This window comes from Moschus berezovskii, chromosome 23 (assembly GCF_049115385.1).
Source record: "Moschus berezovskii isolate FMDL1 chromosome 23, NW_MosBer_1.0, whole genome shotgun sequence".
In the NCBI taxonomy this organism is placed as follows: Eukaryota; Metazoa; Chordata; class Mammalia; order Artiodactyla; family Moschidae; genus Moschus; species Moschus berezovskii.
Genome location: NC_142482.1, coordinates 29,087,202 through 29,113,511, shown reverse-complemented (window position 1 = coordinate 29,113,511; position 26,310 = coordinate 29,087,202). Strand labels below are relative to the sequence as shown.

General features: G+C 54.0%; 1 protein-coding gene across 18 annotated transcripts; it reads right to left on the bottom strand.

The window, feature by feature from the left end:
* Positions 1–129: 129 nt before the first annotated feature.
* On the bottom strand, positions 130–23,900 carry TJAP1 (tight junction associated protein 1). Of its 18 annotated transcripts, XM_088830998.1 has the most exons (14): positions 23,812–23,900; positions 23,229–23,324; positions 15,741–15,840; positions 14,518–14,630; positions 14,297–14,426; positions 13,268–13,341; positions 7,299–7,396; positions 6,500–6,625; positions 4,933–4,961; positions 4,081–4,242; positions 3,817–3,883; positions 2,699–2,806; positions 2,521–2,604; positions 130–1,888 (listed from the first exon to the last, which is right to left on the bottom strand). In XM_088830998.1, exons 8-14 carry the CDS (start codon positions 6,596–6,598, stop codon positions 791–793), a joined length of 1,647 nt encoding a protein of 548 aa, XP_088687124.1. In that variant the 5' UTR covers positions 6,599–6,625; positions 7,299–7,396; positions 13,268–13,341; positions 14,297–14,426; positions 14,518–14,630; positions 15,741–15,840; positions 23,229–23,324; positions 23,812–23,900; the 3' UTR covers positions 130–790. The 18 variants fall into 18 exon arrangements, with proteins under 18 accessions (XP_088687124.1, XP_088687125.1, XP_088687123.1 ...); XM_088830999.1 differs by lacking the exon at positions 14,518–14,630; XM_088830997.1 differs by lacking the exon at positions 15,741–15,840.
* Between the last annotated feature and the right edge of the window lie 2,410 nt (positions 23,901–26,310).

The window sequence follows — 26,310 nt, the reverse complement described above, 5'->3', positions numbered from 1 at the left end:
CAAGGAAGTCCCAGGCCGACTGAAGGTAGGGGGAGTCAGGAGCAAAGACGAGGACATGACTAGGCCTGGGGATACTCAAGAATGGGGAGAAGACTGGTAAAAGGAAGGTCATTAATACAAATGAGGCCATTCCAGTAAAATAGTTTTAATTTTAAAATAGTTACCGATGTGAAAATTTCCCAGTGCTGGGAGTAACAGTCTAGAGCCAAGGCTGGGAGTGGGGCCAGGCTTCACCTAGAGCCCAGGTTAAGGCCCCTGAATCCCACCCTCTACTCCCTTCCAGAGGGAGGAGGAACATCTGAGGAGCCCTGAGTCAGTCCTCTCCCGCACCCCCGAGGGCCTGCTGTGCTAGGCCCCTTGAAGGCAACAGCTCGTGCAGAGGATTGAAGGAGAGGGAAACAGGTCAAAAACTAGAACTTAGAGGTTAAGAATCCCAATGAACCCCTACACTCTGGGGGAAAAAAAACTGGTGGCTATGAAAGGATGGAGGATAAACACTGATGTAATAAATGCCTCAGCTCCCCAGAACAGACCGACTTGGGCTGACTGGAAGAAAGGTCATGAGCCCCAGCTGCACGCTACCATTGGAGAATAAATATTCTAGGAGGGAAAAACCACGAGGCCAGCTGGTACCAGTTACAGTCAATGCAGCTGAAAGGCCTGGTGTGGCCTGACCCTGTTCGCGCAGGGAGCAGAGGTCAAGGGCTTGGGCTGGGCGGAGACCCTGAGCTGCAAGAGTAGGGGCGCCCTGCAGTCCCAGCGCAGCAGTGGCAGGAAGGCAAGGTGGGCCCTAGTGGAGCAGGGTGCCCTGCTCCTGGGCCTGGGTCAGGCTGTCCTTGCGGTGTAGGTGGTGCACCCCCATCCTCTTGGGGCTGCGCTGGGGACGGCTGGAGCTGGGCAGTGCCCACACCCTGCCCTCGGCACGAGGCGTGCCGGGCCCCTCCTCAGTGCCAGCATCGCTGGGCAGCAGGCTCTGGCGCTCCTCCTCCGGGCTGATGGGCAGATTCAGCTCTTCCTCGTCCTCCCTGGGAAAGCCAGGGTCAGCTTCGTGCAGCAGCAGAAGCCCGCTTTCACCAGGTGGGGATGACGGTGCCTGCACCTCCTCATCTCCACCAGCGGGCCCAAGGGCGAAGTGGCGCTGCAGCTCAGGGAGTGCATCCCGGCCGAAGGCTGTGCGCTGGACCACAGCAGCCGGGGGCGGAGCGCGGTCCACAAACGCCCGCTGCCAGCTGGCCAGCAGGTCCTCCTCGGAGCTGGCAGAGCTGGCTGGGGCACTGAGCGCCGGCGGGGCGGGGCGGGGCTGGTGCTGGGGGGAGGCCTGGGTCGAGGCAGGGCTGCTAGGCACCGGGCTGGGGCGGGCCCGTTCACTGCCCTCCTCCACCAGGCTCAGGGAGATGGCCTGGCGGGTGGCATATGTGCAGTTGGGCAGGGGGCTGTTGCGGGGGATCCGCACCTTATCCTCAGAGAATTCGATCACCCTGCGGCCAGGATATAGCGGGTGTGGCGGAGATGGGGTTGGGTAGGGGCTCAGCTTTTCAAAGGCCGGCAGGGGCAGCTCCTCCTCTGGGGAGCCCCCCACAGTGCCCAGGGAATGGCACTCCCCGTTGGGTTGGGGGCTGGGGCTGCTCGGGGCTGGGGGGCTAGCTGAGTCACCTAGATCAGCCCCACTCATATCCACATGCACGAAGACATCCTCAGCCAAGGGGTGCCCAGCACTGCCTGATTGGGCCGAATTGAGCAGGAGAGACTCCGGCTTCTCCAGCACGCGGGCAATGACCGAGGTGGGTACAACAGCCCCAGGGGCCAGGCTGGGGGCAGGACCCGGGCTGACGGCCTCCTGACCACTGTGCAGGTGTTTCCGAACCATGTCCTGTAGCTCACAGGGCAGCTGGGGTACGGAAACGAGAGAAAGAGAGACATGAAGGACCCCAGCCTAAGACAGCTTGCTTCAGGGCAAAACTGAAGGCTGCCATGTGCAAGGCTCCCTGCTCAGTGTGCTGGGTGCTTTGCTGTCATCTGTTCTCACAGCACACCGAGGTACACCTCATTGTGCAGTGAAATGACTTGAAGCTTTTGATCAACACAGCCAGGATCTGACCCCAGAACTGGTGCTAAGGCCCACTCCTCCTGTCGACCCTCTCAGCCCTAGGCCAGAGCTCTGGGGTCTAGAGCTTCCCCTTGGAGCAAGGGGCTCTCTCAATTATCTTATGGCCCATATTTCTGGCATCCCCCTCCTTCCTGCATCAGATCTGGAAACTGAGACCCCTCCCTGTCTCTGTTCCAGAAACACCCGTAGGGCCAGTCCTCATCCTGCCCCTAGTGATGGGCCCGTGACAGCATGCAGGACACCAACCAGAGGCTGAGCTGCTTGGCTTGAGGGGAAACAGGAAGGCAAGGGGAAGGCAAAGCAGAAAGGGGGGAGCCAGAGCTGCAAGGACAGGACAGAGAAGTGTAGAAACTGGAGCTGGAGAGGTCCTACAAAGGTTGGATGGCCACTGGCTGGGAGGGCACACTACTCACATCAGCAAACTTGTGGTTACGGAAGTGGGACTTGTTGCACTTGAGCAGCTGCACGGCCAGGTTGCAGTCCAACCGGTACCGCTCCTGCAGACACAGACACAGTTCAGAGCCCGGCCCCGCCCGGGGAGTGGGGTGGGGACACAGTGGCATGGGCAGGGAGGCTCCAAGATGCCCGTACATTGAGCTCCTCCAGCTTGTTGATGGTGTTCCTGGCGTCCAGCAGCTTGTTGGTCAGCTCCACAATCTCCCAGTCCAGCGTCTTCCTGTCCATCTCAGCCTTCTTGATCTGAGGCACGAGACTCACAGTGAACCCAGCCCAGGTCCCAGCCAGCCCTTCCTCCCCTCCTCCCAGCCCAGAGACACAGGAAGCCACAGGTGCTAGGGCAGCCAAGGCACATGGAGTAGAGACATGATGGACAGACAGAAGGAGACCGGACACTTCTGCAGTGCAGGCGGGCTGTGGGGCAGGGGCTTTCTGAGCATGACCGACAGTTGCCCAGGCCCAGAGCAGAGCAGTCTAAGAGCTGCCCAGCCTTGGAGGGCGCTCAAGGGGCTCTACACACCAGGGGAGGGAGCTTCTACCCCGAGAGGCAAGAACTGCAAACCCAGGGGCTCAGGCCTATGCTGCATGTAGCTGTTTCCAGGATCAGGCCATTGGGTCGGGGGAGGAGGCTGGGCAAGGAGCGGGGCTGGGTGACAGCTGGGGGCGCCTGTGAGATTATCTAGTTGAGCAGGGAGGGAGCTGCAATCTTCTGATCTTCAGCTCAGGGACTGGATCCACAGGCCCCCTTCCTCCAAGTGGCAGGGCTGGCTGCCACTGCAGCTGAGAGGCTATGAGTGTTCAGTGGTGACATCAATCAGTACCTCTGCCCAAGCCAAGAACAGGCTCCCCACCTGTCCCCCAGGAGTGAGGCACTGACTGCTGACCAGGCCCCCCATGAGGAAGAGGAAAGGAGTGGGCAGAGGGCAAGGGCCGGGCCCCAGCCATCCCAGATCTCAGCTGAGGCGGCGGCAAGGGCAAGGGAGGGAACACACAAACTCAGACGCAACTGCAAAAATCCAGCTGTGGCTAAGAGAGGCCTGAGAGAAGTACAGCAGCGGCGGCGGCAGCATGAGGGGAAGATGAGAGAAGAGAGACAGTGTGAGCACTGAGACAACCCTGGCCCCATAGCACGCGGCGGGCCCCGCCCACCTGCCACCCCTCCCAAGCCCAGCGCAGGACGGCCCTGGCAAGGCCCAGCCCCGGGCTGAGTTGTGAGTGCAGCACCAGCCAAGCTGCCCTCCCGGACCGATTACCAGCGTGTGCAGCTTGTCCTCCAGCTCCTGGTTGGTCCTCTGGGAAGCCGTGTAGCTGTTCTGCAGCCTATAGAGAACACAAGGCAGACCCCCGGGTCAAGACGCCATTCTTCAGACCCTGCTCAGTCCCTTCTTGATGCGGTGCCCCTCCCAGAACTTCAGTTTTCACATCAGAACCGGATCACCTCTGAGGCCACTCCTGGCTAACAACCCCCTGTGAACGGGGAGATGCATGCATGCGTGTCCGAGCCCCTGGTCCCACACCTGCGGAACTTGTCCTTAAACTTGTCCAGCTCCTCCCGGCTCTGGCCCAACTCCAACTCCAGGCAGTCCTGCCCGATCTCCAGCTCGCGCTCCAGAGCCTCAGTGCGCCTGGTGGCCGAGGCCAGGCGCCGGCGAAGCTCCTCGTTTTCTTGCTGCAAAAGCCTGGGAGGATGAGGGGTCAAGGGCAGAGGGGCATCAGAGGTGGAAGGGCCACCCTGGAGTCCGAGGATGGATTCAGGAAGGAAGTAGGGGTGACAAGAAGACAGGCAGCTGTGGGCAGGCAACTCCCTGAAACTCAGCCTGAGTCCACGGAAGCGTATCCCATCGGCCTGTTGGCCCTGAGAACATGGCTTGGCCTGGAGGCGGAGGGAGGCAGAGGGGGACAGTCGGCCCCCCTCACTGGAGAAGACAGAATTGCAGGGGCCACAGCTGCCATCTGTCTCTGGTTACAACCCAAGCTAGCCAGCCCCCAGCTCCAGTTTCTCCACTGCACAGTCAAGCTGCTCCATTATTCAACTCGTGGAAACCCAGCCCAGGAGGGCCCTGCTCTCCAGAGGCCTCACGGAGCTGACGGAAAGGGCTGCAAGCAGACAGCTGGCACAGGAGGGCCGGGAGCTGAGGAAGGGCTCGCAAGAGCAGGCCCCTCAGAGCCATTTGCCTCCCCAATGCCAGGTTCTCATCAACAAAGTTGTTTCCAGAAGGAATATCCAAAACTTCAAGCTGCCTTCCAGAGTCCCTGAAACTCCCCAACCTTGACCTGTACCTAATCCAAGGAAAAGCCCGACGGTACCAACAGCCGGGGCTGAGGGGCTGCGCCGAGGCGGGGAAGGCCCTTGGGCAGCAGGTACTCACCTCATCCTCTCCGTGTCAGTGAGCGGCTCCTGTGCACAAAGAACAGAAGCGAGAGGCTCAGCTCTGGACCACTTGCCTCCCGCTCACTCCCACCTCCCCCAAACAGCCCCAGGGAGGGTCATGTCTGCAGCATACGTGTCTGGCACAAGTGGGTTGCAGGGCCCCACAGAGATGGAGGCCGTCCAAGAACTTCTGGACCAGCCAAGACTACACTCGCCCATGCCACCAGACTCCAACCCTTCCCCTTCCCCACACCAGCTCCAACCCCTCTGAATCCTAGAGCCCATGCCACCTCTCCCTGGGCTAGAGAGCCTCTCAGCTGTTCACTGGGCTCCTAGCGGGCCCTGTAGGCAAGGTTGAAGATTTTCCAGAGAAGTGAAAAAGCCAGGTGGGATGGAATAGGGTCCTGAGCTCTGATGAAGCCCTGCGGGCCCCCTGGGCAGCATCGGGCCCCCAGAGGCTCAGGAGGCACAAGTGCAGGACAGCCTCTGGGGTAACCCAGACGGAGAGGAGTGAAGCGCCTTGTCCTGCTTTCTCCCTCCTGCAGCATCCTCCTCAAGCCTCCAAACGGTCACAAGCCCAAGGGCCAGAACTCGGCCAACCACAAGGCAGAGCCAGCCCACGCTATGGCAGGAGGGAAATGTCGAGTGGCATTTGATTGGCCTCATAGCTTCGGGACGCTCATCACGGGCAGGAAAATGAGGCGCATGGCCCAGACTATGGACCTGGGAGCCACTGACACCTGAACTGGTTACATGAATCTTGCTGAACCCTAGAGACCACATCTACAAAACTGGGGGGTGCCCAGAGGGCGGCACCTCACACAGTGTCTGACCTTTTAATGTTTCCTGAATTGAAAATGGGCAAGTCATGGATGGCACTTCTGCCCTGGGCGCTTGGCACACGCTGGCCATCTCTCAAGTTCTCTAAATGTGCTCCATGAACTTCATCAGGATAGAGACACAGTATCAAGGAGAATAAACTCTCCTCCTTCTGCAGGAGCTTAACAAGGGAGGAAAACTGATCTGGAGAAGGTCTGGCAGTTGCCTGAAGAAGGCCTCCTAGGAATCTAATGCGGTTCCTAGCAGAGAGCACACATTTGATCAATGTCAGCCAGACAAAGCAAAGCTGGACAAAGGTCAGCCTTTTGGAGACAGTGGAGAACAGCTAGTCTGAGGGCAAGCAGCTGGAGCTTCCTAAAGGCACCCAGAGGGGCCACAGGTTGAACAGCTCTACTCCACCAGCAGAGGACCAGAGTCCCGGGCTCCAGGCAGGTCAGACACCTCTGTCTGATGGGCGGCCTCTCATACCAAGAATAATACTACACAGATCACTTAGGCTGAGCTACAAGACTCTGGGGCTCCTGGATATGTGGACATGTCATAGCCATCCCCCATTAGTCGGCACGGCCCCCCACAAGCATGGTGGCAGCTGAGAGCCCAAGCGGGTACCAGCAACGCCACACCCTCACCCCAAAAGGGGGAACTAGATGCCCCCTCAGGACAACCAGGCCCCGCTTCAGGGGTCTGAAGCTGCCAGCTGGGGCAGGGGGACCACTGTTGCTGACCTCCTGCTCGGGCCAGGAGCCAGGACTTTCCAGCCGCAGCTCACGATGCTCGGGTGGTGCCTTACGGTAGGGCTTCTTAGCAGGGGCTGCACTGGTCATTCTGGGAGGTGAGAGCTCTTCAACCTGCTGAGGGAAATAAGGTGGGAGGAGGCTCAGTGGCAAGAGGCCTCTGAATTAAGGGAAAAAGAGGACAGGTAGGAGCTGCCAGGCAGGCAGGCAGGCCTGGGCCACTCCCAGGGTTATCTGAAGTGCTCAGCTCTGGTGTATCACTGCCTGTGGGCCAACGGTGAGCACAAGAGGGGTCCAGGGCCAGTGGGAACACATGAGGGGAAAGGCAGGGCTCAGGGCCTGGGCACAGGGCCCGTGGGTTGGGCTGGAGGAGTGACCCACCCCTGGCCCCTGCGGGCATGGGAGGGCCGCCGCAGAAGGAAGAGCGACTCTCCAAACACCAGTTTCCTCAACTCTAAACAGGGTTGAGTTTCATTTCAACAATCAATTTCATAGGGTTATTGTAATGATTATGGAAAGCACTAACAACAGAAGCTGGCACTTGGATGCTCAACTAATGTTAGCTTTAAAGCAAACTGTAAGCAGAAAGTAAGGGCTTGAGATGTTCACCCAGCCTGGCCCCCTCGGGGCAGGGCGTCACCAGGTTTGGGGGCCCTGAAGGTCAAGCCTCTCTGGCCTCCACCACTCTCTTCACCAGCCCCCACCAAGAGGGGCCACCTGCTGCCCTCTCACTCGCCAGCCTCCCCAGGAGGGAGGCCAGTGGGGGGCGCAGGCCTCACCACGAACATACCGTCTGTCTGTCGGCAGCACTCTCTGTTCCGCTGTCCGGGAGTCAGCCTGCGGCTCTCTGCATCCCACGACCTGGCCACTTCCTCTGGCCAACAGCTCCTGAAACCAGAGACGGGAAGAAAACAGAAACCAGGTGTCAGCGCCTGTCTGTCAGTGCCCCCAGGAGAGCCGGGCAGGAGAGCCATGGAGATTGGACAGGAGTGGAAGCACTGGGCTCCCCATGAACGGTGTTACAGGCCCAGGGAGACACAGGTGTGTCTGTGTGGCCATGGTCGTGGCTTACCACACGCCTGACCCCAGAAGAGGCCTGGTCCTGTCTTGTCCCTGTCCCACCCCGTATCTGTCCTGTTCATCTCCAGGGCCTCTCAAAGTCTAGAAACAACAACTCAGAGATTTGGGGGACACGGGTTGCAGAAGAAAACACCAGGAAAAAGCCTAGGAGAGGCCCAAAAAGATGCTGGGGAAAAAAAAGCTCCTAGCAATGATTCCAGAGGAGCCCAGACACTAGTTCTGTGGACAACAGTGGCGAACAGACTGTGTGAGGAGCAGGGGTAGGTCCAGGAGAGAAAATGGGAAAAGGCAGCATTTTAGAGCAATGACGGCTCTCAACCAGGGCGATTTTGGTCTTCCCTGGCCCCCTCCTTTCCCCGTCCCGGTATCTGGCAAATATCTGAAGGCATTTTTCCTTGTCACACCAGGGGTGGGTGGTACTGGCATCTAATGCGCAGAGGCCAGGCATGCTGCTAAACATCCTATAAAGCACAGTGCAGCCTCCCACGACAAGGAATTACTGGCACACAATGCTGATAGTGCCCGGGCTGGGAAAGCCTGTGTAGGAAGCCCCAGTCTGGGGACCTGAGACACCTGGCTTCCGGGCTCAGTGCTGCTTCTGATACACGATGTGGCCCTGGTTAAGTCCCTGCCTCACGGGATAAGCTTGTCTCTCATCTGCAGAAAGGTGGCTGGAATGAGTGGCCTGTGAGGTCCCCACCAAGTTCTTGGGGTTCCGACCTCTCCCCCACCTGTAATGAGCTGGGCTGCAGCATGGGGGCAGCAGCTACCACAGGGACCAGCGGAGGCAGCAACCTCAGGTGGCCTTCCGGGCATCAACAATTCTGCCTCTGCCATCCACCTAACCAGAGCTGGGGGCTGAGGGAAGCCTGGCGGGCTGAAGCATGTGTTCCCGCTGTCGGGACATGCCCTGGCCACGACTCCTGTCACATTCCAACAGGGCCTGAGGCGGGAGGCACGGTGAGGGGGTGGGGAGGGCGGGAAGAGGAGTGGCCTCTCCCCTCTGTCTGGGCAGCCTGGACTCTGGTGTGGGGTTCTGAGGTGTGGCAGCAGGCACGAGCCGCCAACCTCCAGCCCTTTGATGGCGAGGCAGAGCATGTCCCCACAGGGCACACACAGTGGGCTGTGTCGGGCTGACTCCCTGTACAGGAATCCGGGCAGGCCTGAAGGGACAGCACATTCCTGAGGTGTGGGGGAGCAAACAAGTCACCCCGACAGTTCCCTGGGGCTACCCCTTCAGTGGGGCCCTGGGTGGAAGCTCCTCTGGGCCAGGGAACAGGCCCAGAAAGTGCCAAGCCAGCCTGGGCACCTGGGTTCTGATACTCAGAGGGTCTAAGTTGGGGGGTGGGGTGTATATGTTAGGAAAGGAAGAGTCAGACCGCAGGAATGAGAGATACTGGTAGCCAGGAGCGCCCATGAAGTCCAGAGCCAGACTCTGCTTTCCCTCCTCCTCCCTATTCCTGCCAGCGCCCATACTGTCCTCCAGGCCCTGGGACACTGGTGTGGGCGGTAAGCAGAGGACACCAACGTGCCCAGGTATCTAATCATTCTACCTGTGAGGAGACGCAGCGGCCTCACTCCATGTCCTGCTGCCCCAGCTCGAGCTGTCGCATGTCCTACGAGCTCACCCTGTGCTGTCTCAGCCTCACGGCCCCACAGCACATATTCCTGGGGCTTTTGTGGCCAGTTGATCTGGCCTGCTGAGGGGACAGATAGCGTGGATGTGGCTAGCAGTGAGACGGGTCAAAGTGCAGACTAGGGCTCTCAGATGAACAACAGTGGTTTCACAGGTTCTTTCCCCGGGCCAGAGCCCGCCCTTTTCACACATATTGGAGTCACAGGGAGGGACATGACTCCCGACTGGGGAAGCAGACCACACCCTGCTAGGGAGGACAGCCCACCAGGGAGCCTCAGTGACCCCAACGCAGGTCCAGGAGGGAGACTCCATGCCACTCCCTGCCCCACAGCCCTATTCAGTGCATGGTGGGCCCTGGTTCCAGCTCCTGAGGTCTGCTAAGGGCCCCAGACCCAGCCTGGAGGAGACCACAGTCCCAGCACTGAACAAGCACACCCAGGCCTGGCAGGCCGCTGGCACTGCAGGAAAGGTCAGCCCCTGGGGTAAGCACGATGCCAGGCCTACTGGAGAACACGGGGAGCAGCAGCCAGGCAGCAGGGCCACAGTTGGGAGAAGAGGAGAGGCAGGTTACAAAGCAGCAGAGCGGCCCCTCCAGGAAGACCCAGCTCCTAGAGGCCGCCTCCCCGGCCACACAAGAAAGAGGCCCCCAGGGAAGACCAGACAAGTCCAAATGGGCCACAGGCCACAAGGAGCAGGCAGACAGCCCTTGAGGTCTCTTAGCCTCTGGATGCTGCGCTGGCTCCAGGGCACCTCCACGAGAAGGGTCTTCTAGAAAGTCTAGAAACTGACGAGGAAGAATCCCACTCCCACCCCTCACCACAAACTACCTGAGCTTCAAGGAACTGGAAGCAGAGGCCTCAGGATGTGGGCTACCACATCTCAGGCTGGGTTTGTGCAACAACAGCCGTGCTCTGGGAGGAAAGTGAAAGTTGCTCGGTCGTGTCCAACTCATAGACTATACAGTCCGTGGCATTCTCTAGGCCAGAATACTGGAGTGGGGAGCCTATCCCTTCTCCAGGGGATCTTCCCAACCCAGGAATCAAACCGGGGTCTCCTGCATTGCAGGTAGATTCTTTAATAACTGGCTATGAGGGAAGCCCTTCTGGGAGAAAGGCTGAGACCTAAGTCAATCCCCCCGGCTGACCTGGCCTGGTCTGGGGCTCTCGGGGCTGCACCTGCAGGCACTGTTGAGGGAGACACCCCACCCGCATCATGGGGGCAAGGTGAGAAAGGAAAGTAGCTCTCCCCGCAGCCCCCACCCCACCTAACCCCGCCTCCTCCTTCCTCTCCTGCATAGCATTCATTCTTCACTTACTCAGGAGCAGTTCAGAGGACTTCACGCATATCTGCTGGGGTGGAGGGAGCGGGTGATAGCCTTGTAATTGCCAAGTTGCAATCTGCCAGTCGGCGCAGGCCCCTGTTGCCGCCTGCCCTGTATTAAATACCTTCTCCCTGATTACAGCCCATGGGCACGATTAGCTGCCTCCAGAGAACAAAGTCTACTTTCATTAGAAATGGGACTCGGCACGCACAGTGAACCTGTGCTCTGAACCCACTGAACAGCTGAGCAGAGTGTATCGGAGACAGATGTAAGGAGCAATATATGCCAGGAGCCGGCTGAGCAGTGTCCTTTAGTCAAAGGACAAAAAATCTGCCAAGCTCCTCTCTCGAACCAGGGGACGGCTCTCCGCTTCGCTCCCCTTTGTGGACGTGGAGCGTGTGTGGATGTGACCCGGGGGCCCCCACCGAGGTCAGTTCTGACGCTGCTGGAGACGGAGCAGGATGAGGAGGAGCCCTCTTCAGAATCTGACTCTCTCCAAGCCACTATCCTTTCTCCTCCTCCCTGCAAACACCCGCAGAGGCAAGAGTGAAAGGTTCGATTCCAAGAGCCAAGGACACCCTCTTACTTCCCTCTGCCATCCCTTCTGTGGGTCTGCCCACGGCCCAGGGCAAAGTCAAAGGTGTAGGAGAGGAAGGGAGCTCCCAGCATCCAGCTTTCTCTCTGCTCAGGGCTCAGAGGTTACCCCCTTGACAGTGGCCCAGCAGAGGGAGACGACTGAACCCAAATCCAGGGGGCTCGAACTCTGCCCTCCCCCGTAGCCCCCAGGCCTCTTCTAGCCCCCAGGCTCTGTACTACACCCCTGCCCCCACCCAGTTCAGCTGCCTACTCAAAGACACTGCCCGCCTCGGCTACTTCCATCACCCACGTTCTCTTTAAGAAATGATGACCCCAGCAGTTTATCTGGGCTCAGCATTTCTGTACTTACTGATGCCTCTGTCCCCAGCTGTCACTGAAATCAAGCAAGTGAAGAACCCTGAGGGGCCAATGAACCCAATCTTCTGAATCAGGGAAGGCACACACATCACAGAAATCATTAACTAATGCTCTTCCTTCATAATTCACCCAAAGAAAGTCAAATGGAAGGTAGCAATCATTGCTGCTGTTAAGATGAAAGGAAAACTGGCCCCTCTTCAGAATACCCCAGCTGTGTTGTAAGCTGCCTTACCCCAGCAGGATATAAATTAATAATAAAACCAAATATGGGCCCTTCCTAAAGCCCCCGGTGAACCACCAAACAGGAGCGTGTGGTCACAGGGACGAGTGCCTCCCCTGTGGGAATGGTCCTCAGCTGTGAAGTGGTCTCTGAACCCTGCAGGCCTGGAGGAAGCTGCGCCTCGCAGGGCGGGGCGGGGCGGGGTGGGGTGGGTGGCAAGACACACTCCTACAGTGCAAGTCCAACTGCTTCTCAGGGCTCTGAAATCCAGGCTCTGGCTCCAACTAAGGACCAAGAAACACAAACCTCCACCCTGCAAGGGCCAGCCCCCTAACCAGGTGTGCCAGCGGGGGGTCCGGAGACTGCCCATAACGACCCCTCCCACGTCCACCCCTAAGCAGGATGGCTCGTCTTCCCCTTGACTGTCAGTGAACAGCCGCTTGGAGAACCGATCCTACTGAAGCAGCCTGTGTTCCATCCTCCCAGCACCGGCCCCCAGTTTCCGGCGCAGCTGTTCCCGAGATACCTGAGCAAAGCCCTGAGCGATCCTGGGCGCGTGGCAGGCAAGCAGCCAGCAGAACACGGGTGGGGCCCGGGCAGGCTCTCCTCTGGGCCGATGACAAGGCTGGAAGATGCCAGTCTGTGCCCAGACCAGCCCGACTGCCCCTCCCCCAGGCAGGCCTGCCACCCCTCTGGGAAAGTACAACCTCACCCTTTTGGGACATGCTGCCTGCGGCGCTAACCTGGCCCCCTGCCCACTCTAAGCGGAACAGACTACAGGTATTTAACAAACCAGAATGGGGGGGAATATCCTGCCCCAGAGTCACCCTGAGGTCTCAGAAGTAGTGCTGGTGACCTGTGAGAGCTTACCTGGCTCCCCACCAGGGCAAATACCTTGAGTCTATCCACCTGGCCTCTTGTTCAAGCCAATACTCGACAAGAAGAAAGGGGCTGAAGACTACTGATGACAATGATCCAAGGAAACCAACCCCCACCCAAAAGCCCCCAGATCAGAAGCAGCCCTTGACCTTCGCCCCCACGACCTCCCCTCAGGAGAACCAACCCTCCATTCCGCACCCCTCCTACTCTCTGGTCAAAGCCAAGCCACAGGCCCCTCCAGGGTGCTGCTGCTCAGTCGCTCAGTCGTGTCCGACTCTGTGATCCCATGGACTGCAGCACGCCAGGCTTCCCTGTCCTTCACCTTCTCCCAGAGTCTGCTCAAGCTCATGTCCATTGAGTTGGTGACGCCATCCAACCATGTCATCCTCTGCCATCCCCTTCTCCTCCTGCCCTCAACCTTTCCCTCCAGCTTGCTAACTCTCTATTCAGGGTCCACACCATCTGCGGAGCCCCTGCACCCACTCCTGTTTACACACTTCCACTCTGTGGGCACCGGCAGCTTCCTGCCCTCTGCCTCCCGGCTCAAGGGAAACAGAGGTGGCTTAGAGGGCCTCCAGGTCTCAGGTTCCCCTATCAAGCGCACCACACTCCTCCCCACTCCCCAGGCACTGCCCCCAGAGGCAGCAGACAGGATCTGTCTACAGTTACCTGTGCAAACCACCAGGGAGCCCCACGCAGTCAGCCTTCCTGCAACCTCTGGACCCCCCTTCTCCTTTCCCAGCCTGGAGGGAGGAGGGAGCTTGTTGGGAGCTTCTCCATGGCAAGCTGAGGCCAACGCCTCCCTCAGGCCCGCTGTGGAGTCCAAAGCCAGGTCCTGCCCCTTCTGACTAAGGCGCCCTTCCCAGCTCTTTTCGGTTAAAGTCCACCTGAAGCTCCAGACATGGAAGGTGGTGGGGGGACCAACTTCTCCCACTCCACCTCCCAGAGCAACGGTCGCTAACGGGAGCTACATCTCAGATGGGTATCCAGTTCTGGGCTCCAACTTTCAGACAGAGCTTCACTCCTCTGTCCAGGCCATTTCTCACAGCCAGGCCAAGGTTTTCCCCAACTTCCCAGTCCCCAAGAAGAACCTACAGTTTCAAATCTTATCCTGGGATGAGAATAATGGGGACATCATGTTCTCCTTTTTTCTTCTGGCTACGTCCATGAGGGATCTTAGTTCCCTGACCAGGGACTGAATCTGGGCCCTCAGCAGTGAAAGCGCTGAGTCCTAACCACTAGACTGCCAAAGGAATTTCCATCATCTTCCCCTCTTGATAAAGGGAGGAAACTATCCAGTCTAGCAGAAAATTCCCTTCCTACTCTCCTCCCATCTGTCTCTGAGGCATGAAATCAACAGCATGGTAACTGAGGGATGTTCTCAAACCCCATGGTGCTAAAAGCAGAGTAAAGGGACACGCTGCTCTGTTTCAGGGGAGAACTGAGAGGCCAGCACTGACTGAGGGGAGGGAGGGGGCAGAGTCCAGCAGCCAGCTGGCAGGTGGACAGGTGCCTGTGCGCAGCCCCACCTACGGTGCGGAGACTGGGCAAACGGAGGGAACCTCTGCTCACTAGGACAAGCAAGCAGAGGAGGTGGCACGGGGTAAGCAGAGGGGAGGCGGCCGGGGCAGGAAGGGAGAAGAGAGGCGTGGCTGGAGGCACCTTCAGGGTGGGTTAGCTGGCCCGGGTCAGACTCACAGGGTTAGTGTCTTCTCCCCAACCAGCCAGCTCTCCTGGTTAGCACGGTTAGCAACAGACTCGTGGCAGACGCCCTCCAGGCACTCCATACAAACAGACAGCTTGGTCTGTGAGCAGCCCAACTCCGGAGCTGCAAAGAGAGAGCAGAAGGAATGCCAGGCTGCAGGATGCCCAAGGGTACACACTGCCCTCTCCTGACAGGGACGCTCCTCCAGACTTACCGCCAGACTCTTCAGGGCCTCTCCCCTCTGGAAGGCAGGCCACATGGAAGTATAGCACCCACCCTGCCAAGCAGTGAGCCCGGCTGGTGACCCCAGGGAGCAAGACTCTCTGGCTGTCAACAGAAATAGAGCATCGCTGTGGTGGAAGGGGGCACTGCTACCAGGGGGCAGCTCTCCTGTCTCACCTATTCCCGGAACACTGCTGCCAGGCTGAACCACAGCCCTGAAAGCTGCTTCTAAGAACAAAGCCACCCACAGCTGCAGCTGCCACCTCGCCCAAGCCTGTGCCAGTATAGTCCACCCCACCCCCTCCCACGGGCTCCGAGGAAAGGAGATGGGAGAGAACTGGCCCAGGGACCGGAGGTTGCAACAAGAGCTGCATGGAAAGCACAGCACAATGGGGCAGTGTGTGCCCAGCCCAGAGCCATGCCAGCCCAGGGAACGGGCGACACACTGCCACCTTTCAGCTTCAGAAAGGGTCAGGGGACGGTGTTTCCCAGGGAGCTGGCCCCAAAGGAACCCATGGGGCAAGGGTAAGGGCGAGGTCAAAGTCAGGCTCCCCAGACCCTGAGAGGGACTCCCCCACCCCCTCAGAATGACAAAGCCCAGAAAGGTTAAGGTTCTCACACAGCTAGCCCAGAGAACACTCTTCCCTGAAGCTTCCAGAATCACCCAGGGAAAGTGAGACACCCTGGCCTGGAGATCTCAAGGCAAATTTGCCACAGCAGTGGAGTCCCAGAGACCCCCTGCCCTGGCCAAGATGCGACCCCTGGGGAGGCAGGACAGGAAAGTTACAGCATAGACATCAGCAAATACTGCCTGTGATTCATGAAGAAGGGCTGGCAGGGAAAAAGCAGAACGACCCCCGTTCAGTCTGACGATGAGATGACTCGGGGTGGGAACGGGAAAACAGAGACCACCCTGGCCCCACACATAGGCCTGGCTTCTCCCGAGCCCAGGCCAACGATGAACACAAGCAAGAGAAGCCTCAAACAGGCTTCCCAACTGCCCCCTTGCTGGGCTCCCCGCCTTGCTCTGATAGCCCTGGAGGGCAAAAGGCCGAGGCCTGACCAGGAAGGGTGAGCTAGCCATCTAGCAGAGAAGACGCCAACTCTTCCTGTGGGCTCTGACCTCTTCCCTGGACTGGCAAGGAATTGTGGCTATGGGCAGACTACCTTCTGAATCCTCGACACAGACATACTATTAAATAAACAAACACGCACCAGTTGGGTCTGGTTTGTTTTTCAAACGGGGAGCAGCAAGTGACCTGGTTAACCCAAGGTTTCAGACAGCAGGGGTTGAGAAATCAGGTAAGTCTTCTCCCTTTCCAGCCAGAGATGAAAGAAGAGTGAAGGAGAGAGACACATGTGAGCCGGAGGTGTAGGTGCCCACATCACACCCGCACCCATCCTGATTCCCACTCCAGGGCACTCCTACCAGAAAATTTCATCCCAGCATAAAAGACAATCCCTCAGAGATAAGTAGGGTGTCTGCTGTGGCAAGAACCTCTGGGAAAGCTGTTCCAACCCTCCCAAGGAGCCAGCCAGCCCGCCAGGAACACACCAAGCTGGACAGGAGGCTGCAGCCGGGCTCCTCGAAGGCTCCAGCAGGGACTAATTCCCCCCTCCCCGCCTCATCCAGGGTTGTTAGGAGGGCAGAACAAGCTGAAGAACAATATGTATTACTACTGAGTTGTGTTTATTTTACAAGCAATACATGATGGGGAATGTCTGGAAGTATTAATACATTAGAATGATTAGAAAGATACAGGATAAATGGTTAACAGTATTCCCTGTCTTTGGAAAAGGGCTTAGACAGGAGCAGTGGGGGAAGAAAGGGAAGGTCTTTTTACTTTATTTTTAATGTTGTATATTTTTCTGTACGGCTGGTATTTTCAATGAGGTGATACACCATGTTTATGATGGAAACGCATTGTTCCTTAACAAATGGACAAAATCACTCCATCGGCACTGTGCTGCACCCTGCCAAAAGTGCTTTCCCAAGGTGATATCCCACTGGTTAGCTTAATGGAAGCCCGGGGTCTTCGGGTCTAGGCTGACTCTCTGCAAGGCAGTCCACCCTCCAGGGAGTTCTCTGCCAGTTTACTATGAGAACATAAAGCGCTTCACAAATAGGGGGCCGTGTCCCTGACAGACCCCAAAGGTCACCCAGCAGACAGCTGGCACTCACAAGACAGACGGAAGAGAGGAAGCCTCACTCTCCACTCACGGGCCCTCACCAGACTCAGTCCCTCTGAGGCCCAAAAGCACACAGAGCAACCCAGTCTCGCTGGCCCATCCGATCTCCTCTCAAATCTGCTTCACGTACAACGCTCCTGACAAGATGCCATCATGAAGACGGGCCGCGCTGCAGTGCGCACCCCACACCAAGGGATGAGGGGCAGAGCCCAGGGAAGACTCCTTCAGTCCACCTCTAACTACGGGCTTCATCCCTGTGGTTCTTCTCGGCGTGAACAAGGCTGTACCAAGAGGTCTCGGCTGTGAGCATGGAGCACACCAAGGTAGGGCCAGCGATACCACAGAAAAGCCAGCAGGTGACTGCAGGCACCAAAAGGAGCTCAATGAATAACAGAGGAGGCCGGCAGCCAAAGCCTTTTTAAGAAGATGCTAATTAAGCAAGAAAATACACCTGTGTGTACTTCAGTTCCTCTCTTAACTCCTTCCGGCTGGCTTAGGAATGTGTGGTTAGAATATAAGGCTGAAGAGGGAGACGGCTGAAGCCAAGCACCTAGATCATTTAACCACATTAACTCAACCCTGGAAAATAATTAGCAATGCGATTGTTAATGCAGGACCTTCCTTCCTGAGAGTTCAGAGAGTTCACCAGATAGATTTTATCTGCTTTAGTCTAAGAAAGGACTAGATTGGGAACAGGACTGCTCAGCACCTCCTATGTAGGGGCTAACTAAACGCTCAGCCTTCAGTAAATGACCTTGCCCCTAAGAAGCCTCAAAGAAAGACCCCTAGGTGGGCAGAGACAGGTTAACAGCCCCGCTGCATCACAGTGTGGTGAGTGCTCTGAGAGCAAACAGGAGAGGCATCTGGCTGGGGCAGGGAGTTAAACACCAGACAGAAAGGTTGCCCTCTCAAGAACCCAGACGAATGTTCCTGTGATTGCAAACTCCCATTGGAGTGCAGCCCGGTATTATACAATTAAGAGGTCTAGACTTCTGGAAACAAACTTCTCTGGTGCTTGTTCAGAACTGGTGCTGAAGAATTATTCCCATCAGCTATACTGAAAACAAAAAGTCAAAGAATGGACAGTGACCCTCAGCCTCCCATGCCATTTCTGGGGAGCACCCGAATTCATAAGCCTGTTCTGTGACACAGGATCATCGAAGCCTCCCCCCCAAAAAAATTGGGACAAGTCTGGCTTTCTCAAAGCCTAGACCACCAGCTTCACCCAACATTTTTCCAGTCCACAAAACACCAGGGAACATGGATCCTCAAACACCCCATCCAATACATGCACATGTATGGCTGAGCCCCTTTGCTGTCCACATGAAACTATCATAACATTTTAACTGGCCATACTCCAATACAAAATAAAAGTTTAATGAAAGAACAACAACAGCAAAAATCCACCCCATTTAGTCATCTCCGGCCTTAACTACATAACAAATCCGCCACCTACTAACCCCCACTTGTATCCACCAAAGTCACTGCTAATTTCACATGCTTGTCACAATCCATCAAAGGAGTCATTTCAACATAACAGATGGGAAGAAGCATCAACAAACTTCCTTTGCACACTGACACTGTTCCCCAGTCTCACCTTTTTTTATTGCTCAGTGAAAGAGACAGACAGGTAAACAGGCAGATAAGTGTCAGGACAGAGGTTCAAAGTGCTTTAGGGACCAAGAGGAAGAAAGGAAAACAGAGAACTCTTCTCATCTGGGGTGACAGAGAAGCTGGGTCTCAGGAGGTCAGCAGAGTTTCAGAGACAAAGGTGAACACCATGCAGAGAGTGAAATGCACAAGTAAGAAGAAAAAAGGAAACAAAGGTTCGGAAAAGGTTCTGGAGCAGTAGGAAACTCAGGAGCAAGGAAACACAGGACAGATGAAACAGTGGCAGTAACTCAGTCTAGAAAGTGGAGTTTGGGCCTTCCGGCACACAAGGCTAAAGAATGTGCACTCTATCCCAAACAAGAAAGAAACCATGGCCTAAAGGGAAGAGACAATATATTTTTTCTAGGAAAGTAAATTTTTACAGCAGCATGGGAGATAGAGTAGGGAGAGACTGCCCATCACATTTCTTTCATTCTATATGCACCACAGCATTAGAAAGCGCCTCTTCTGCACCCTGCACTATCTCAAATGCCGGAATACAACAGTGAGTAAGACAGTCTCTGTTCTCAGGGCATTCACAGTCTTGTGAGAGTCAGACAAATTACAATATAGCAATTACAAAACAGGCAATTACAATATAGCCCAAGTGTTAAAACAGAAGCAGGCACAGGACAGTAAAGGGCAGTGGGATCCCAAAGGAAGTGACATAATATTAAAATGAGACCACAAGAGCCATAAAGAAGGTAAAGGGAGTCTGGAATGCAGCACAACCAGCGTGTACAAAGGCCCAGAAGCTACAGAACAAGATAAGTTTAAAGAGCTGTTAAGGGACTTCCCTGGTGGTACAGTGGATAAGAATCTGCCTGCCAATGCAGGGAACATGGGTTCAATCCCTGATCTGAGAAGATTCCACATGCCACAGGGCAACTAAGTCCGTGTCCCACAACAGAAGCCATAGCAATGAGAAGCCCATGTACCAAAACAAAGAGTAGCCCCTGCTCCCCGCAACTAGAGAAAGCCCTTGCAAAGCAACAAAGACTCGGTGCAACCAAAACTAATAATAAAATTTAAAAATAATTTTTTTTTTTAAAAAAGAGCTGTTAAGAGGCTGAATCCTACTGGAGAAACGAAGGCCCAGTTTACTCATAGGACTTGGCACTCAAAATATGATGACGAAAAGGAGGTGAAGGAATTTGATTCAAAGATAACAAATGAATACAGGGTGTTATGAGAACAAACTGATTTAGACAACAAAAAGAGAATGGTAACAGGGGAGAACTGGCTCAAAATCCATTGGCCTTCACCCTTAAGTTCAATCATTTGCTAAAATGTGACATCAATCTAGGAAGCCAGAGAACTTCTACCAAAACACAAACATGTACTCTATGGAGATAACACGTTTCAGCATGCTGACTGCAGCACAAGTCAAGATAAAGCACACCATCCTGAGGCCTGTGGCTCCTCTGTTGATGGAGGAGGGGAGCAGAGACTGACAGATGCTCTCAAAATCACATGTGCTATGCTACAACAGACAGAAAATTTCATCACGGGGCAAGTCCTAGGTCCTGAGCCCCCGACACCATGAGCCCAGGCGTGTGCCTGCCCTGATGGCAGAGTGAAGAGTCATTTACTAAAAAAAAAAAAGATGGGCCCCGAGGGCATGTGTTAAATAGACAGGGCATGACTCAGAAGGAGGGGAAGAGTAAGTCTTAAATACCGGGCAAAGGAAAGCCAGCCGTCAGTCAATCCTTACACACACTCTGTCTCCTGCCTGGCTTAAAGGAAAGAGACCTGGGCGTGGCACCAAGGCCTTCCTCTACAACACAAGCTTCAGCAGAAGCACATTTATTTTCCAACTTCCTCTCACGTTAATACCACAGTTTTTCCCCTTTTGTAGTTCGCTGTTTTTTAAAGAAAGATGCATGTAGACTGTCTATGAGTTTAACACTATGGTTCCTTCAACGGTTCATGTCCATAACCATAGTCAGAAATGAGCCCATATTTACACCTACATTAACTAACACAAACACCAGCACACTCAATGCACGCTAAGAATGGATCTCTGCGTCATTCTGTCTGCTCACCCCAGCCAGCTCAAAGTTTCCCAAAGAGCAGTCACCAAGCTGAATCATGATGAGAGAGTTTAGATTTGGCGAACACGGCACAGGGCACTCCCACACCAGTCCCTCTGTGTATGCTAAGTCACTTGAGTCGTGTCCGACTTTTTTCGACCCTATGGACTGTAGCCTGCCAGGCTCCTCTGTCCATGGGATTCTCCAGACAGGAATACTGGAGTGGGTTGCCATGCCCTCCTCCAGGGTTCTTCCCGACCCAGGGATCAAACCCAGGTCTCTTCCATCGCAGGCAGATTCTTTACCACTGAGCCACCAGGGAAGTCCCACCAGTGCCTGCACGGGTTATTAACTCTGAGAGGAAGGGGAGAGCTGAGGTAAGAACTCAACTCCTAAAACATTTTTTAAACAATCAAAAAAGTGTTTACTACAATATGGGTTCACATCTAACCATCATGACAAGCAAACAAGAGACACAAATTGCCAGTAGGCATATTTAAAAGTTAACTTCATACCAAATGCAAAAAAAAAAAGCAGCTCAACTGCTTAAGCCTGACTGCCTAGCTTCAAATCCCAGCTCTGCCACTTACTACCTGGGTGATACTGAGCAAATTACTTAACAATGCTGCACCTCCGTGGGGTCGCTAAGGGTCGGACATGACTGAGCGACTTCACTTTCACTTTTCACTTTCACACATTGGAGAAGGAAATGGCAACCCACTCCTGTGTTCTTGCCTGGAGAATCCCAGGGATGGGGGAGCCTGGTGGGCTTCCGTCTATGGGGTCACACAGAGTCGGACACGACTGAAGTGACTTAGCAGTAGCAGCAAGATGGGGATACTATTAAACCACTAATCTACTTACATAAGTGCCAAGCATACAGAACATGCTCAGTAAGCACTGTTATTATAGTAATAGTAATAGCACTATTACTATTATTATCACCGTCACTTAATGGTAAATTGATAATTCTACAGTCTCACAGTTTCAAACAGGAAATCACTGGCATTTTAATATCACTTTAAATAGCTTAATGAGGATATTCTCGCTATATGTAAAATCTATACTATCCTCTTCTCACATCAGGAGAGCAGCTTAAACCAGTACAGGTCCGCCACAGAGAGACACCAAGTTCAACCATGAAGCAGAAATTAGGGCTGAGATCTGGCTAGCATAATAACAACAAATATATATACTGAATGTCAGGCACTGTTCTAAAGACACTAATGTACTAACTTATTTGACCTTCGCACAACTCTATGAGATAGCTACTCCAACCATCTCCATTTGATTGATGAGAAAGCTGAGGCAGAGAGCTGCGCAATATCTAAAGGTCACAAAGTCACAAATGGCAAGGTCTAGATTTGGACAGGCAATCCCACTCCAGAGTCAGTGCTCTTGATCTCTATGCTGGCTCACCACACTGTGCTTGCTGGTTACAGTCTCTTAAAGGCATCCACAAATTGTTCTCAGAAAGAGAAGTTTTTCAACCTTCCAGAAATGAAGTCACAGCTCAATAACACCACCAGTTCCTCAGACACCTGAAGGTACTGAAGCTACCCTAGTGACAGTGACTGAGGCTGGTCTGCCTGGAATAAGACTTTTAGGGGCATGGATGGGTTGAGAGTAGGGAGTGGAAGATGGTTAGTAAGGAGTCCTAGATCAAATCAGACTTGCTGAACCAACCATGGAGCAGATGTTGCAGCAGATGCTTAAACAGGTTCCAGTAAGAAGCATGCTCCTAATTCTGGCTTAGGCATAACCAAAGGGCATCAAAGAAGTGGGAACCATACTCACTGCGCTCTGTGCCTCCAAACCCCTTCTCTTTCCTCCACACCCAAGTCCACTATCTCTCAAGCAATGGTTAGTTTTGCTAATAAAACTGATTTTTTTTGCCACACCACATAGCCTGTGGGACCTAAGTTCCCCGACCAGGGATCGAACCCATGACCCCTGCATTGGAAGCACGTAGTCTTAACCACTGCATCACCAGGGAGGTCCCCAAAATTTAAAAAAAAAAAAAATTTAAAAACGTGGTTTGATAGGAAGATATAAAGGAAAGGAAAAACTACCAGAAGAGAAAAAGGCAAGTTCTGCAAGCTTTTCCTTGCATCACACTGCTCCAGGTTGTAAAGCAACTCTCAAATATCAGGGGTGTCAGGGCCAGAATGATGTGAAAAACGTGCAGAGCTTTGCACCAGTCAGCCTGACCTCTTACCATAAACTGATCTGGGTTTCCCCTCCCTAATCCCAACCTGCCTGCCTCACTCCTCTGACCCCACCTAGGAACCAAATCCACACCCCCAAATAACACAGGACCAAATAAATGAGCCCTTCTTACCAAAAGAAAAGATCAAAAGAGGCAGATATGCTGCAAGAATGAATTTAGGAATCGGTGACAGCAGGTGCCTAAATGGTTAATGGACACCAACCATAAGTTTGTTTTCTTACGGCTGCCCACCATCTGTCACCCACAAATCTCCACTTTGGGCAGGAGACCAAACTGAAGATGTGATGGGGAGCTCAAAGAAAATACAGTGACCGTGAAGGAAACTGCTTGTGACAGGGATGTGTTAAAATATTTTCAGTCTGATCTCTAGGCTCTTGCCCACATTCGCCTGCACAGGTGAAGGCATACAAGGCTCAGTACTACACTCAACTCTCATAAAATCAGCGTGAGATCTAAGCAGAAGACTAACTTAGGGACCACAGGCAAAAGGCAGCCTAAAGAATAGCGCCCTTCTCAGAATAAATGATTTTCAGCATCACTCGGAGCCCATGCATCCTGCTTCCAGGGAGCATGCCAGCCTGACAACGAAGGCCACCTTACCCGCCCTGGGGTTGAGCTGGGGCAAGTCGCTACCTCTTCTTCTTTCCAAGCAGGTACTGTGATTTCTTCCAATCCCTGGGGCCCCTGAGTCTTCAGCTGAAATTGGGGCAGATGATGCTATAAGAACTGTGGAAAGGCTGATCTAAGTCTAGAAGAGGGTCATCTGTTTGGCTTTAGTTGCCTCTTTCCTTCAGGTCTTTCTTCCTCCGTTCCCTACTATTCTCCTCCACGGAAAAGACCCTTTTTCCTCTCCCACCAGCCTGCGCTAGGGCCTCCACTCCACGCTCCGGGCTTTTTACTCTTGGCTAAGAAGTTCCGCTCCAATTCGTGACTCTGCTTTTCCCTCCCTGCACACCTATTTCTGGCTCCCCGCCTGGAATCCCCTTCCCCGAGGCTACCACTGGAATCTAGGCCCCCTCCCCTCCATCCCTATCTCATTTTTTTCTCTGCCTCCAACCTTCCACCACTCCACTTCCTCTTCTCAACCCCAGAGCTACGCCCTCCGCCCAATTCCCCGTTGGCATCCTCACGATCCCCTACAAGTATAGACTCCCAGCCCGACTAATCCAATCCCACAACAAACTTTCTGCCGCTGCCCACTGCCTTCAGACCGCCATCTTGCCGCGGGGCAGGCCGGGTAGTGGCCACGGCCGCGGGAATCCCCACGCACCAGGCGCCGAGCGTCATCGGGGGCGTGGCCATAGGGGTGTGGCCTCCGGGGCACTGGCGCGCTGGATCCGGAGGAAAGCCGCGGATCTTGTAAAAGCAGGGTTTTGTGGGCTGGCTGCAGATGAAGGAAGGCGGTGTCTTGTCAGGAGTAGGGAGATAGCGAAAAGGGTGGGGAAAGATACTGGTATTCAAAAAGAAAAACAGAAAAAGAATGGGAGGAAAACAGCACAAAAAGGTAGTGAGAGTTGTAGCAATGGTTTCCCCATCACTCAAAGGGTAAAAAGCAGCTTCTCAGCTTGTCACGTGGAAATCGGCAAGACCTAGCTTCTTCGCCCCTTCACCAGCCTCATCTTCCACCTCTGCCGGGGAACTTGATGTTCGTCATTGCAAGTCTTCTCCTCCCCTTGCATTATGAAGTCCTGCTCCTTCAGCCCTCAAGTCAGGTTATCACCTCCTCCAGGAAGCCTTCCCCAATTTCCTAGATTGGATTTGGTGCTCTATTGCTGGTTATCTCTAGCCACTTACACTTCATTGTAGCTACCGTATGCTGTAATTATTTATTTGCACTTTATGTCCCTTGGTAAACTTGCTGCTCCTTCAGGGCAAAGCCTGAATCTGATTATATCTTCATACCCTAGCAGGTGTGTGGCTCACAATAAATGTGTAACAAATAAATAGCATAACATCCCATGCCCTAAGCATATATCTGCCTCAGGACTTTAGGTTTACTGTTCCCTGTGCCTGTGATGGGCTACTTCCAGACAGTCCCACCCATTTGTGTCTCTGCTCAAATGTTACCACCTCAGAGAAGTCTTCCCTGGTCACTCTGTCTAAGACAACATCCCCAATCACTCCCCACTTGGGGCTTCCCTGTAGCTTAGATGGTAAAGAATCTGCCTGCATGTTTTTAAGTAAAGATTCCTAAAATTTTTTTTGAAAAAAAAATAAAATAAAAAAAAAAAAAAGAATCTGCCTGCAATGCAAAAGACCAGGATTCAATCGTTGGGTTGGGACGATCCCCTGGAGAAGGGCATGGCAACCCACTCCAGTATTCTTGCCTGGAGAATCCTGTGGACAGAGGAGCCTGACGGGCTACAGTCCACGGGGTTGCAAAGAGTCAGACACAATTGAGTGACTAACACTACACCACACTGCTACTGCTAATCACTCTCCCTTATCCTGCTTACCATTATCTGACATATTTTTGTTTGTTGATCATCTCCGACTGAACTGCAAACTCCAGAGCTCTAGTGCTTTCTCTCATTCATTACTGTATCCCCAGGATCTAAAATAATGCCTGGCATAGTAAATACTCAATAAATGTCTATTTTATTTATTTGGCTGCACTGTATGGCATGCAGCATCTTAGTTCCCTGACCAGGGCTCAAACCTGTGCCCCCTACATTGGAACCATGGAGCCCTAACCACTGGACCACCAGGAAACTCCTCACAATAAATGTTTGTGGAATGCTTAAATAGTATGGAAAGAAGTGATGGAGGAATTTTGGAATGTAGTGAAGGGGAGAAGAAGTTGAAAATACTGTAAAATAGAGAAATGCATAAATGGAAGGTACAGGTCCCCAAGGCCAGACTTGGCCACATCAGGTATGGTAGTGAAGACAGAATCCAGACTCAGGAAGGAAGAGAGGGAGCAGGATGAGAGCCAGGTAGAACTCCGGAGCAAGGTCCTCAGGGAGTAGAGCTCTCCTGGGAAAGCTCCAGTTTAAGAGCTGAGGAGTTTACTCAGATCTAAAGATAATATCCACCCCAAGCCCAGGCCTCTTTTGGCCAGATGGTGCTGGAGAAGCCTAGGCATCTGTTCCTCTGTAAATTATCCGTGCTGCCTCCTGCCTGTCTTCTCTGGTGACAGCCGGAACAATTGTCCAGGAATTCAATCTGCTCCCCTGTCCTTCTCCCCTCCATCTGCTCCCCTGTCCTTCTCCCCTCCACAGCTCATCAACATTTCAGAGTGGAGAGGTATCCCCTTTCCCTGGGCTCGAGGGTTGGGAGTCCGGTTTGTCCCTTGGTGGAACTGGCCTCGAGCACTCACTCCTCGAACAACATAACAAATAAAACCTCAGCAGAGATTCCCAGGCCCCTGGAAGGAGAGGTCAGCCATCTTTATTTCTCATCCTGTCTGTGTTTTTCAATCCCATGCAACTTTGTATTGTTACTAATTTAATAAACTTATACTAAATGAATCAATTATATTGGTTCTTGCAGAGCTTTTCAAATAAGGGTTCCTAATCATTGTACATTTCTTTTTTTTATTATTTATTTTAATTGGAGGCTAATTACTTTACAATATTGTGGTGGTTTTTGCCATATATCATCGTACATTTCTGCATGCGTGTGTGCTCAGTCACTCAGTCGTGTCTGACTCTGTGAGACCCTATGGACCTTAGCTCTTCAG